The sequence below is a fragment of the Choloepus didactylus genome, chromosome 5, assembly GCF_015220235.1.
Source record: "Choloepus didactylus isolate mChoDid1 chromosome 5, mChoDid1.pri, whole genome shotgun sequence".
NCBI lineage: Eukaryota > Metazoa > Chordata > Mammalia > Pilosa > Megalonychidae > Choloepus > Choloepus didactylus.
This window is the reverse complement of record NC_051311.1, coordinates 2,246,102-2,260,902: the sequence shown is the minus strand read 5'-3', so window position 1 is coordinate 2,260,902 and position 14,801 is coordinate 2,246,102. Positions and strand designations below refer to the sequence as shown.

At 53.6% G+C, this 14,801-nt stretch overlaps 1 protein-coding gene across 3 annotated transcripts in view; it reads right to left on the bottom strand.

Annotated features, from left to right (window-relative positions):
• MRC1 (mannose receptor C-type 1) overlaps positions 1-14,801 on the bottom strand; it is a 79,936-nt gene that overhangs the window by 63,563 nt on the left and 1,572 nt on the right. The window contains exons 2-3 of one of the 3 annotated variants that reach the window (XM_037837661.1): positions 5,058-5,462; positions 2,350-2,523 (exon numbers count right to left, since the gene is read on the bottom strand). In XM_037837661.1, the coding sequence (XP_037693589.1) occupies positions 2,350-2,523; positions 5,058-5,462 (579 nt within the window). Of the gene's footprint in view, positions 1-2,349; positions 2,524-3,784; positions 3,864-5,057; positions 5,463-14,801 lie in introns of those variants that run through there. The other 2 variants (XM_037837662.1, XM_037837663.1) reach the window with 2 other exon arrangements.

Here is a 14,801-nt window from a genome sequence, read left to right as displayed (position 1 = left end):
TCTAAGTTGTTTTAACCACAAAATCACTGTATGTTTAGATAAAAAAATAAATTTGAACTAGTAACGTTAGACTTAAATTATAATGGCCTGAAACCTTACTAGTTTTGTGTCCAAATGGATGCTTCTCAAATAAATGAGACCTATTTAGGGTTTATTTGAAAATGGAGGAGCTTTAAATGAACAAATATATTTACATGCTAATAAGGAAGTCTTGGAATTTGGAAGTTTTGTTTATATTATGGTAGAAAATGCGACATATAAAAGAAGGGTGGGCACTTTCTTGTTCAGGAAGGGAAGAAAGGGCTTTAAATGCCCAAAGAAGGAAGTGAAATTTGACTCTTGTCTTCATTTGACAAGCAAGGGATTAAACCGTTTCCCCCGTGAACCTATCCGTCTGCTGATTCTACAGCTTCCCAACAGCTCAAGACACTGAAAGACGAAGCTGCAGGCTATGGAGAGTTGAGAGAAAGGGGCTTTTCCTGTTCCTGTGCTCATGAAACTTGAAAATAAATGTCTAAATAGAAGGAAAACATTACAATAAACAATGCAGAAGACAATGAGGAGACACAGTCAGTGCCACTGGGTCCCGGTTGGTCCCTCATCTTCCTGGGGCGAAGCTGTGCGTTTCAGGCTTACGTGAAAAGTGTTCTTTGGAAAGGAACACAAAGCAAGGACAATGCAAGGGATCTGGAAATTGCAAAGCCCTGAAAAAGGAGGCATAGGTTTATAAAATGTGTTTTTAAAACTTAATGTATATTGGAGTAAATCATTTTTTTTACTTTCTATAGTTATTTTACTCTTACATTTAATAGGATACATATATCCTATTATATATCATATATATATAATATATATTTATAATTTGGTTTTGAAGATGTAAATTAAAGGTAACAGATTTAAAAGAATATTCTACAGAACAGACCTAGAGTATCTTCCAAACACATCCCTCCCAGTTGTGAGGTTGTTTTGTGATTTTTCCTCCACATTTCACTCATTAAATCACACATTCACCCAACAGCTGTCTGACTGGCACATCTGAGTGTGACACTCCTCCGGGACCCAGGAAATGCGCAGACAGATTTAGAAGCCCCATCCCTTCAGGAGGAGCGAAGCCGGGGACACGCCTCGGATGCTGACAAGCAAGTGCTGCTTCACCTTAGGAAGAAACAGCTCAGGTTCCTCCAACCAAGCACCAAGCCCGCCTCCCGCAGACCTCAGACCCTGCCGGCCCTGAGGGGAGTCGGCCTCCGGGGCTGCCGGGTGTGTGCGTGTGTGTGCGTGTGTGTGCGTGTGTGTGTGTGCGCGTGTGCGCGTGTGTGTGCGTGCGTGTGTGTGCGTGCGTGCGTGTGCGTGCGTGTGCGTGTGCGTGCGCGTGTGTGCATGTGTGCGTGTGTGTGTGTGTGTGCGCGTGTGTGCGCGTGTGTGTGTGTGCGTGTGTGTGTGTGCGTGTGTGTGTGTGTGTGCGTGTGTGTGTGTGCGTGTGTGTGTGTGCGTGTGTGTGCGTATGTGTGCACGCGCACTGTGGGCCTGCTGCCGGGAGCCCGCAGACTCGGTGGGTTTTCACCCAGAAAGCAGCGTGGGGCTTCCAGAAGGTGTTGCCCCAAGAGATCCAGTTTGCTTTTAGCAGTGGGAGCCCTGGTTTTCTCTGACACTCTCGTGTGCTGAGTTGCACTGTTCTACCACGCAGGCTTTGGAGAGGGGGTGATGTGGGCAGGGGCCCAGGACGTCTCGCTGCGAGTGATGCGGGGGCGGCGCAGCCACCCCAGGCCACGCCCGAGGGTCGCCCCGAAGGGCAGGGCGGAGGAAGCCCCAGGGAACACCCGGAAACAGAGGCTGCCCCGCTGGGTCCTGAGCAGTAGGGAGGGCCCGGGGGTGGAAGTTCGGGGGAGAGAGGAAGGGGGACGAGTGGGGAGGTCAGCGAGGCCGCCAGCTCTCCCATCCCCCGCCTCTGCCCAAGCCTGCCGGGAGGGCGCAAATGGCCGGCTCCGGCCCAGGCCCATGCTGGACCTCACACAGCACCACGGCCCCAAAGCCCTGGAAAACAGCTGACAGGAAAATGGGAACTGGAGACGGACAAATTTGGTGAAAATAAGGGGGTCGTTTCAGGCGGGGAATGCTGGGATTTGGGGGTGCAGTTGAGCTGTGTCGGCCCACTCCAAATCGATTCCAAATCCACACTCGCTGCCCAGGCTGGGGGTCACAGTGGCTCGTGGTCTCCGCCGTAAGACGGGACGGTGGCACCGGGAGGGGTGGCTGCGGGCACGGCCGGCAGGGAGCGGGTAGTAACTCTGGGGCGGTTCTGGATAAACCCGGGGCCTCACGGCCGGGTTCCGTCTTGGGGGTACTCACACTTCAGTGGACAGAACCCAAATAGCTTGTCGGTGTCGTAGTCCGTCGTGGTGCCGCACCACAGCCAGCCGTCCGACCGCCCCGCGCTGGTGCAGTCCGCGTACCACTTGTTCTCGAACTTGAAGGGGAAGGCGCAGGTGGCCCCGTTGGCGTTGCCCAGGAGGGTGTACATGGCTGCGGAGAGAGCGGCGCCCTGAGCAGGGTGCCCTGTGCCCGGGAGGGGGCTCCCCCAGACCACACTTGGTGGTCCTCATACCCGGCCCCGGGTTGTTGCTCCCTTCTCTCGCCCTGTCTCCCCCACTCCCCCCGACCCCGGCCTTCGCTGGGTGCGAATGGCCATCCACCCTTTAGGAATAGCTGTGGCACCCCTTCATTTCCGCTGCCTTTTGGACCAGATTTTCCTCTTTCCTCTCGAGAGGGAAGAGTCATCAGTGTCTCGAAACCAGCTGTGCTTCTGCATTTCCTCCAGGGCACAGGGCAAGCCTAGGACATCCTTCCTCCCGGTTTGAATCCTACAATTATCGAACCTCCAGATCGGCAGCAACCTGGAAGGTGCACAGTTGATGACCAAACCCCCTCCAGCCTCCGCCACATCCGTCAGCAACGCCTGCCAGGAAGGACAGGATCTGGGCAGGGTCCAAACCACACCGCGAAAGAAACAACCCGGAGCCACCGGGCACCGTCCACCAGCGGCTCTCGTCTTTTCGAGGCCTGAACTCAGGTAGGAGTGACCAAATGACCAACACAGGAAGCTCCGGATTCTTCCAGAGAAGCCAATTGAAACCCAAGTAGGATCCTAGGATTAGGACTTGCTTTAGATGAAGCAGTTGGAGGAGCTCGTCTCTCACTGACCAGAGGACAACCCGGTAGCTCATTCTGTGGTTTGCTGGCAGGGTCTATCTCGTAGGGACCCCTGAGTGGGGTAGGACCCTCTACTTGAAGCATGCGGCCTCTGACTTCGACCTACGTAGGACGTTCCATGTCCTATGACTTGAAAAAGTTCTTAAAAGACACTGAGCTTTTAAAATAATATAAAGTTCATAAAACCCATGGTACAGAGCATCACATACACGGAGAGAACGGCAAAGGCTCGATCCTTATCTCTTCCCTTTCCTGGGCTCAGCCTGCGTACCCATCCAGCTGTAAAAACTAGATTTACATTTAATTACCACAAAATTACACTGACTTTTTGTCATCTGGGTAGCCGTGAATAACCTTAACATGCCATTCTCGCTTCGTTCCACTAAGTTACAGGCCTGCGCCCCCTCACTGTATACAGCACGCTCAGGAGTGACGTTGGTCCCTTTCCTTCACGTCACGGGCACCTGTCCCTGCACATGAGAAGCCCACTCGGACCCCGAGGTTGGGTGAGTCGGCCACAGCGAGGCCACAGGTGGGGTCTGTTTGGTGCCCACCGTGTCCCGCGGCTCCTCACCTGTTGAGCAGGTGGATCGGCTCTGGAAGGCACCTGTAGATCCCCGGGCCCAGGTGTTCTAGCCCCAGGCTTCCCTGCATGGGGAAGTCCTCCCTCAGGGCTGCTACCCGTTCCTGGAATTTGACTCATTTCAAGTGTGGTTCTCTCTCGCCCTGCCCTAAAATATTCTACTAAGTTCCTCCTTGACGGCTGCCTCTCATATGACTTCCAAACCCACCTGATTCTCAATCAGTGTCTCGGGGAACCCTGCCCTGCCCCAGCCCCTCCTCCACCCTCCTCCTTAGTCAAAGGAGCACGGAGAGCTGGCGGGTTCGCCTCACTGAGAACTCAACTCTGAGGCTGACCCTCAACTGCAGTCACGGTTCGGCTCATCCGAGTGGGCCCAGTAACCGAGTGACTTCGGAAACACTTACTCTCTTGTCCCAAAACACCGTGTTTTCTTGACCTCAGGGTCGTTGTGGATAACACTAAATACCAACAACATATCCTGCCCCGAATGTCGTTACAACACCCTCAGCCTCAGGAACCGGCCCCTGAAAATCTTCAAGTTCTCCTTTTTCCCAGTCGCCAGAGAACAAAATTTGGCTGATATAAGAGAAAGTTACATACCTCATTTTATTTCACCTTCAAAGGACCCAAAGCATCAACCACATATAAAATGATTTTTCCTTTTTTTGCCAATGGTGTTACAGCTTTCTAAGATATCTAAATAATATGTCACACATGAAGTTATAAGCCAATTCCTCAGCTTTCCTAGTCTGTAAATACCCACAGATGACAAAATAAATCAGAAACACTTAGAAACCCAAACTGTCGATGAATTTGCCACAATTTCATTTTGGCAATCTGAATTGGTAAAGAATGTTGTCCCTTGGGTCATTTCTCCAGGGATGACTTAAATGCAAGGAAAAAAATATTTGGTTAAATTCATTTATCACTACAACCTTCAAATGTCATATGGGAGGCTTTGGGTCAAAGACTACGGTGAAAATTAATTTCTAAAATTGTAATATATAGTTTAAAATATATAGCCTAGAAAAAGTTAGAAGAAATGACTTCCCATTGATCAATAGCTAAACTTTCATTCGGGACTTTTTCCCTTGTTTACCCACTATCCGTGCTCTCACAGTTAGTAAGTTCCTAACACAAAGAAGGTGCTCAGTTAATGTTTCCAGTGCAAGCCAAACACACACATGCCTATTTCCTCGAGTTAGTTTCCAGCTAAGAGGAAGAGACCCCTTTCTCACAGGGATCAAGGGTCGCGGCCTCTCACCTTCGTAGCCCCGGGAGCACAGGTCGCTGGTGGTCCCGTAGATCCTCCACCTGCTCCACAGCCCCGACCCCTTGTAGAGCATGACATTCTTCTCCTGCCTGTTGCCATAGTTAAAAAACAGGTCCTCGCCCTTGAGCCCGAAGAGCATGTCGTTTTTGCACTCCCACTTCTGCAGCTCACTTTTCGTGTCGCAGGCGTACAGGGTGACGGGCACCCAGTCCGTCTTGCCCGGCACGCCCAGGCACAGCTTGAAGGCGACGCTCATCAGCTGGGTGTCCGACACCCACCGGAACCGCTGGGCCTCACTGTCCTGGTTGCACGCTGCCGTGTGGACGGCGCTGGGGCTGACCGCCTCCACGCAGCGCTTGTGGTCATCGTTGTAGATTAAGAACTGCTGGGCGTCTGCTTAAGGAGAAGAGAGAAAGCGGGCTGGTGTGGGACACGTGACGAGGACGTGGTTTCAGGTCTAAAGCGCCCCACCTTCTCGTCCCCCAGAGACCTAGGATTGCAGGAAAGGAGGTGAAGGAGACGGGCCGGACCCCAGGCCCTCGGAGCCCTCGAGTCAGGAGGGGGCAGACGGAGGGGGCTGGCTTGGGGAGCATGGCGGTGGCTGCCGCGGGCTGGGGGTCCTCGGGAGGGGTGTCATCGTGGGGAGCCTCCCAAAAAGACCCTAAGTGCTCCCAAACCGCAGGGGCTGGAAACAGGGGAACCTCATCAGTCTCAGAAGAGAAACCCACATACACGCAGGTCTGAAATTAAATGCACAAACAGCCTGGAATGGAATCAGATTCTGAAATCTGGCTCTTCCCTGTGCTCTGTTCAGATATGAAAACTATGTATAATTATTCTTACAATAGCATTAAATTGGGGGCTTGGGTAATTTTTAAATAATTTTATTTTATGTAATTTCATCTTTATTTTATGTTCTGCAGATTTTTGAACTATTCTTTCTGAGTAGCCTGGGTCTGAGCAACTAAACAATTTATTCAAAGTTTGTTGTTTCGTTTTGTTTCCCTTTCTAACTCAGAGATTTAGCATCTAGAGATAAGTCAGTGTCTACTGTATACTTTCAACATTCATTTCATTGCCATATTCAATCCATTATATTTTTAAACAATACAAAAATGTATAAAAAGTTAAATAATTTGTGAAGTTTGCAGTAACAGTTAAATAAAGGTTAAGTTTCTATGCCATTTGAGGTAATGTTTCTGAGAGTCACCTTCTAAGCAACATAATGCTTTTTACACTTTATTTAAGTGAGTTAAGAAAACACGCATGGCGGCCTAGACTTGCAGCCACGGCTGTTAGCAGGCAAAGCCTGACTTCCCGTTGCCAGAAAACAAACAAACCAAAAAGGACTTGGTAAGCATTTTTTTTTTCCTTAAATCAAAATTGAGTTCACAGAAAGGTTTTTCCTTTTTCCCTCTTATTTTTAAGAATAGGCCATGAAAGGCAGTGACTTCTTTTCCTTTCATGGCCTCACTATAAATCAGACGCTCTGCAGGTTTTACTAACCCCTGACCAGGTGGCTCCCAGGGGTCTGACGGCGCGTTCCTGTTCCCACCGAGGGTCCCGGTGGGCTGTGACGGTGAGGACAGCCGCCCCGCCCCACTGGCCACTCTTTGCCGACCCCAGCCTCGCACCCGCCCGGGACCACCACCTTGGGGCCCCCCAGGGGGTCTTCTCCTCGCGGGCCCTCGCTCTGCCCCCCACTGCCTCAGTGGGGACCCCACCTCCTGCCTGCCTGGGGGTCTGGATCCCGCTCCTCAGCCTGCTGCTGCCCTGAGCTGGGCTCGGCCTCGCCGGGGCCTGGAGGCAGGGCACCTGCTCCCTGGGGCATCCAGAGTTGGCGGCTGTCGCCCAAACCGGGGGCTACCTCCTATGCGGCAACCCCTTCCTTGTCCCGTCCCCTCTTGGTCCTGCCCACAGACGCGTGGGGACAAGGAGCAGCCCCCACGAGGCCAATGCAATCAAAGTCCACACAGCAGACACAGGAGAGAGGAGAACAAAGTCGGCTTAAAAAGTGGCTACTGGGGTGATTGACCACGCAAGCATCAGGAAACCAGCCCCTCTCATCCCAAAGCAGCAAACTCTGAAAACTCTGCTTTACCTCCACGTTTACCTGTTGGCTCACCTGGGCCACCATCTATCTGGAGAGTGCCCTGTCTTTGCTGAGCCACCTTTCGCTTTCCCACCCGGGCGTGCTGGGCACTTTTCCATACCTCTGCCTGGGGACCCTCGCCGTTCCTGACAGCTGCCTCCTGCCTCATGCCTCGGCCACTCAGTCAAGTTTTAGGGGTGCCCTCCTGGTCACTCAGGTGGCCCCAGGTGCACTCAGGTGGGTGGAGTTGCCCTTCTCTCACCTTTCTCCACCCCAGGCCTGCACTGGGTCTCGCCCCCTGGCCCGACAGCCCGTCCTCCCCAGAGAGGAGCTGCCATTGGGTGACGCCGCTGCCCGGGCGGACCCCCAGGCTGCCCCTCGGCGCCAGCCTCCAGCCCGACTCCACCACAGCCCACAGGCGTCCCAGCCCCGGCTGCCCCCTGCACCCCCGGCTCCCACTCTCACCTCCAAGGCCATGATCAGCTGTCGGTCCTGCCACCTGCACCCCCACCTGGAAGCTTCCACGTGGTTCTCCCTGGGACGCCCCCGCGGCCCTCGGGGCCAGCTCCTCGGGAGCCGACCTGGTGACGCAGGTGGCCCTTTCGTTTCCATCCAACATCCTTCTCCCTCTTAAAATCCGTCCTCTGCCCTTCGTCTCCCCACTTTCCATCATCTCCCCGGCAGGGACCTGAAGTCCAGGGGAAGGGGCTTCTGGAACATAACAGTCCCTCACCAAATAGCAGTTGAATGAATAAAAGAGGGTTTATTAAACTGGAAGCTTAGTGATCAGTGAACAAGATAAATCATCTAATTTAATTTAACTGATTAATAGTTTAGGGTCTACTTTAAACTCATTTTCCCCCCAACAGCTTATTTTTACTGAAGAGCCATTTACAAACATTTATACTTACGGAAGGAGTACGTGGAAATGAAAAGTTAACTGTTTTTCATGATAAACTTGCCTATTCTTGTTTGTTATATTTATCTTTTGGCTTCTAATGCATTAGGAAACAGGGTAGATCTGATACTGCCTTTGCCAGACAATACAAGGAAATGTAAAATTATCACTCTGTGGAGAAGCATTTTGACAACATCGTAGTCAACAGGTCATTTCACTTTTACATCGTCATGTGCAAATGCCTCTGGTTCAAAACTGTCATCCTTCTTCCTCTCAAAGTGAGTTCCAAGAACACAACCCAGGGCAGGCTGCAGCATTTTGCTACTACTAACCACACCAATTTGTACATTCATCAGCATCCTGTCTTGTCTGTACCCACTAGGCTATTGCAATAGAAACAGCACAAGGCTGCAAATGGGGTCAGTGGGATTAGCTATATCTATTTCTCTGCAATCTCATTTATGGGATCAAATGTATGAAGCTGTTTGTTCTCAACACATACACATCAGAAATGTACCTACAGAATTGGAGAGGCCCTCCTCCCATCCTAACTTCATCTGACTAACCTCACTTTTATTTTTCAACAAATATTTGGCAAGCACTGATGCCTTTCTTTCTTCTTCTGCCCACAGCCGCGCTTGGGAGCTAATTCATCGTTCTGTATTGTCCCCATCAGGCTTTGACCCCAGGTAAGCAGCCCCCCTGCTCACCAGCCACGTCTCTGCAGAACGAGGTGGGGAAGAGGACCTGCGCGTGGGGGGATCGAGTGAGGCCATCTGCCCGGAGCGCTCAGAACTGCTCCTGATACACAGCAACCGCTCAGTGCGGGTCCCTGGTGACTGGGGACGTGGGTCTGAAACGGTGTGAGGTGTGGGGCCGGGGGAGGCGCGTCCCCAGCCTCGGCGGAGGAGACGGGTGCACAGAGGGGCGTCCCCGGGGTCAGCAGGCTCGCGGCTGGTCCTAGTTCTCCTGGTTCTCCTGGTTCTCCTGGGTCTAACCCATCTCCCACCTGCCGCCTCACCCGTGGACCGGAGAAGCCACAGCCCCGACGGCGTGGTCCAGGCAGCTCCCACTGAGGCCACTGCATCACCCACCCAGCGCACCACTGGCATGCAGGAACCTCAGTGAATGTTAATTCCCTGCCTCCTGCAGGCGAAAAGTCTAAGGATCCAAATAAAGGGGGCTGAGCCCTCCCTTGACCTCTTGCCCTCTTGACCAGGCTTTCCTCTCTCTCGGCCGCTCACGCCCGCTGGTAGGTTACATCTTGGCATCGGAGTCGGACGGGGCCTCGAGCCAGCCCCTGCCCAGCTGACCTCTGCCGGCACCTGCTCTTCTAGCCTCTGTTTTCTCACCTGGTAAAGGGGTGTGACACCTGCCAGCCTGCCCCCAGGGGGTGGGGAGGGTCAGTGCAATCAGGGGTCTGTGAGCCTGGTCCAGTTGGAAGGACTTTGGCCTAGAGCGACATCTTCTTTCTATTCCAGCTTCGATTCTTTCCGAGAGGGCACGTGCCCTCACCTCCTTCCCCTCCCGCCTCCTGCTTTCTCCTGCCCTCTCTGCGCAGCCTAACCGTGTGGATTTCCCGTTCAACAGCCCTGATGGCAGCTGGGAGCGAGACGGTGCCAGGTTCTGACTGCACACCCTCCACTCCTCGGCCGAGCTGCTGCTTCCTTCTGCACAACTGGATCTCCGTGGGCCCCCGGGACCCCCCACTTTCCCTCTGCCCCTCGACCCGATCCTGGGCCCAGAGCACAGGGGGAGCCAGCCCAGGAGGCTCCGGCCCAGCAGCCTTGGCGAGGCCAGGCTGTGTCCCGAGCTGGAGGGGGAGCTCCCGGCTCTGGAATGTTCCGTTTGGCTGGCGACGATGTGTCCCGCCTGGAAAGGAGGCCGACTGAGGGGGCCCGGACACCAGCAGCTCCGCGGCCAGGCCTGGTTGGCACCAGCCCACGCACAGGCTCCACCTCGACTGTACGACAGCGACAAGGGCAGGAGGAATCGCGAGGAAAGCATAAGATACAAAGGCAGTCAGGAGAAAGATGACCAGAGCTTGGTTTTGCTCAATGACTTAGCACATCTTAAATCTGGTATCTAAACTAAGACATATACATAAAGGGAAAAGTAAGGACGAGAAATAAAGAGAAGTAGGGATATAAGAAGGAAATTCTATGAGAATTTAAACTAAAAGGAAACAACCCTGGGAAATTGCTCCTTCAAGTAATGCTAGAATGTGAACCAATCACCCCTCCTGCAAGAGGGCGTCTACTGCTGCAGCCAGAACACTCCACAGAGCCAGAATTCCCGAGAACTAAGCAGCCGGTGCTGCTAGCTCATTGTGAGACTTGGACGGCCTGGTAACTAGCTGTGAGACTTGGGCAGCCTGCTAACTACCTGTGAGACTTGGACAGCCTGGTAACTAGCTGTGAGAACTTGTACAGCCTGATAACTAGCTGTGAGACTTGGACAGCCTGGTAACTAGCTGTGAGAACTTGTACAGCCTGGTAACTAGCTGTGAGACTTGGACAGCCTGTTAACCAGCTTTGAGAACCTGGACAGACTGGTAACTAGCTGTGAGACTTGGACGGACTGGTAACTAGCTGTGAGAACTTGTACAGCCTGGTAACTAGCTGTGAGACTTGGACAGCCTGTTAACCAGCTTTGAGAACCTGGACAGACTGGTAACTAGCTGTGAGACTTGGACGGACTGGTAACTAGCTGTGAGAACTTGTACAGCCTGGTAACTAGCTGTGAGACTTGGACAGCCTGTTAACCAGCTTTGAGAACTTGGACAGCCTGGTAACTAGCTGTGAGACTTGGACAGCCTGTTAACCAGCTGTGAGAACTTGGACAGCCTGGTAACTAGCTGTGAGACTTGGACAGCCTGTTAACCAGCTTTGAGAACCTGGACAGCCTGGTAACTAGCTGTGAGACTTGGATGGCCTGGTAACTAGCTGTGAGACTTGGACAGCCTGTTAACTTGCTGTGAGACTTGGATGGCCTGGTAACTAGCTGTGAGACTTGGATAGCCTGCTAGCTATTTGTGAGATTTTGGACAGCCTGCTAGCTAGCTGTGAGACTTGGGCAGCCTGTTAACCAGCTGTGAGAACTTGGACAGCCTGGTAACTAGCTGTGAGACTTGGACAGCCTGTTAACCAGCTGTGAGAACTTGGACAGCCTGGTAACTAGCTGTGAGACTTGGACAGCCTGTTAACTTGCTGTGAGACTTGGATGGCCTGGTAACTAGCTGTGAGACTTGGGCAGCCTGTTAAACAGCTGTGAGAACTTGGGCAGCCTGGTAACTAGCTGTGAGACTTGGGCAGCCTGCTAACCAGCTGTGAGAACTTGGACAGCCTGGTAACTAGCTGTGAGACTTGGGCAGCCTGCTAACCAGCCGTTAGGCCTTGGCAGGGGTACAGCGTGGGGCCCCCGGGTGGCTGTGCCCAGGCTGAGCTCTGCCTCCCTCGGTGGCTCCGGCTGCACCTTGGGGACTGTACTGTAATTACACAAACCCCCCGATTATGGCTGCTTGCGACCCCATTCCTTCCACGACCCTTTGTGGCTCACGTCTCCGCTTCCTACGCCTTTTCACATCCAAATGACCACACAGCTGAATACCCCATCCCGGGCTCAGGGGCCCCCACATGCACCCCAAGGCACTGTCCACAGGCCCTTACGGTAGGACTTGGGACCCCAGGCCAGGACAGCCCGGTGGGGACACGCTTTCGAGGGCAGCCTTAAAGGAGCGCCCCATGTGTGCCCCTTCCGGGCACAGGCAAGGAAGGACAGACAGACTCTGCCCGGGACAGTTCTGTCAAGTAAAATAAAATGGCACGCACGGTGGGCACTGCGGGAGGGACCCCATCCGAGAAGGGCTTTTCCAGAGAGAAAACTGACCTGCAGGGAGTTTCCCAGAAAACGGAACAGGCCCAGGGGGGCTGATAAGCAGCACCTGGGGTGGAAGCAGGTTTCACCCGACAGCTCGTAAGGCGACAGCAACAGGCTCATCCAGGGCCGCTGCTCCCCGCGGCTCGGCACCCCCCATGCAAAACGGAAACCCGGCGTCGGCCAGTCAGAGCCTCTCCTCCGTGCCCCCTCCCGTGCCCCCATTCGCCTCCATGAGCTCCCCCGTTCCATCCCTTCGGGGAGCCCCTTCTGCTTTCTGGGTGGGAGGCTGTCCGACTCATGGGCCCCCCAGAGAAGATGTGAGATTTCACCTGGGAGGGACACCTGGAGAGTCGCCCCGACCTGGGCGGGCAGGGGGGTGGGGAAAGTGCATGAGAAGCTTTTCTTTTATCACTTTCAAGGGTTAAACTCATGCAGATTTCTATATCACGGAATTTCTGTCTTACATTAAAATCAAATCTAAACCACTAGTTGTTAAAATGTACGGAAAGTGAAGTGTATAAGCAAAAACTATACACCAAATGCAGAAGTTAAGTTTAGCGGCCAAAATTGGTTTGCTCTATTAGTAACCTCAGTTTAAAAAAAAATCTAAAGGATTGGCAAACCTGTCATGAGGAAAGAGTTTCACAGAACTTGCTCTAAAACGACTGCACCTCCTGCCCTTGCCTGTGAGTTCTGAGCCGTCGTGCAAGCTCCCGATGAGCAGGCTCCTCTCTGTGAAATGAGAACCTGGTCCTGCCCACGGCTCTACCTGCAGGCTCAGGGGCAGGGCCGCTCACCTGGGGCGGGCACAAGTCAGCGTGGTGGGGGGCTTCCCATTCCCATCGGGGTGTTCTCACACCAAGAGCCCCACCGCAGGGAGCCACTGTGGCTCGGGGGGAGGGAGGTCCCTCAGGTGAGCAGGTGAGCGGGAGCAGAGACAGGTGTGGCTGCTGCAGGGGGTGCAGTAACCCTAGCTGCTTGGAATCCCTCCCACCTACTACTGTCCTCCTGTCCTGGGGCTCACACAGGTGTACATATGTGCACGCATGCACACACACAAACACGCATGTACACACATGCACACAAATCCTCACGTGTGTGTGTGCACATACACATGTGCACACGCTCACCCACATGCTGGTGCACCCACATGCTCACATGCACACATGTGCAAGCACACACGCACGTGCACACACACACCGCCCCTTTGCAATCCAGCATGCTTTGGGCAGCATCTGCCACCTGCACGCCTCAGCCCCTGGCGTCCAACCATCTGTTGCAGGACTCGCACCCAGTGCGGGCAGATCACCCCAAGTTCCTACTGCACTGCCGAAAGCTGGGCTCCCCATCTGCTCCAAGACAGAGACGGACAACCGCCAAGTGAGCCACCAAGCGGAGTACAAAAGACAAGGAAAGGGTGCTTTTCTCCCATCAAACCCAGCTTGGTGAAAAATAAAATACATCTAAGAATTAATAAGTAGTGCAAGAAAGGTTATAGAAAGCAAGGTTTTCAGGTGACTGAGCACATTACCATGAAAATTTCATGACCGGCATGATTTTAGACGCAGAAATCAACACAGGAAGAGGACCAGGACCGTGTAAAAGGTGAGTTGCCCCATGCTGCCCCATGCTGTCCCATGCTTTCCTGTGTTGCCCCATGTTATCTCGTGTTTCCCCATGCTTCCCTGTGTTGTGCCATGTTGTCCCATGTTGCCCCATGCTTTCCTGTGTTTCCCCATGTTTTGTCATGTTGCCCTGCATTGCCCCGTGTTCCCCCGTGTTTTTCTTTGTTGTCCCATGTTGTCCCGTGTTTTTCTTTGTTGTCCCATGTTGTCTCGTGTTGCCCTGTGTTGTCCATGTTGCCCTGTATTGTCCCATGTTGCTCTGTGTTATTCTGTGTTGTCCCCTGTAATCCCGATTTGCTGCGTGTTGCCCCGTGTTGTCCTGCCTGGCCCCTCCTTGCCCCTGTGCCCACTCCCAGGAAGCAGAGCCCCTCGTCAGCATCCCCGCCCCACTCCACGACGTCCGGCTGCAAGGCTGAAACATGAAATCACCAAGCTGGGAATATTTAGACCATGGAAATCGGCAACCATCTCACATCAAATGAGTGTTTTTTAGTCCTCTGAGAACCAGCCCCACTGGCTGTGAGCCAGAGCCCCCATTTCCAGGTGAATCCTCTGCTGAGATCTCTCCAGTGCCCACCTTGGTTCTGCCACCTCCCACCGAGTCTGTCCCCAGGAAGCTCTCAACGGCGCCTGTCCCTGCCAAGAAGAAGGGAGAAGGGAGAGACCCAGCTGCCAGACCAAGGTCTCCCCCACCCTCAGGGACCAGAGCGTCCCTAGCATCACCCCCAGAGGCTCGCGGACCCCGGAGGAGGGCCCAGGGGCAGCAGCGGGGGCTGCGGCATTGGTGAGCACTGGGGCGGGGGTCCCTGCAGCTGCAGCTAACCGAGCCGGGGCTGCTTGGGAAAGTAACACACGCGTTGCGGCCCCGGGGAGAGAGAAGGCTCTGGAGGAGGCGCCTTGCCCGCTTGGTGTTTGTCCGTTTTTCCTCCTCTAAGTGAAGAGTCTCCGCCCTCCCTCCATCTCCCATATTTGCTCCTGTGAGGAGGAAGTAAGACCCTCCCACCTCTGGGAGGGAAAACTCCTATGCAGACTAAGAAACCCTTTTTGCTCTAAAGCCTGCAGAACCAGTACCGAGAAAACGAGGGCTGTATCCGAGCTGCCTGACTGGCCGTGTGTCCGCCACGCGCTTGAACCACGGCGAGGCTGGATGCAGCCGTGCTGGAGAGCAAGAGGCACCTCAGTTCTGAGGTGTAATTTAGAAAGCCGAGTGTCAAAATATCCCAAGGAATTTTATATGGGTT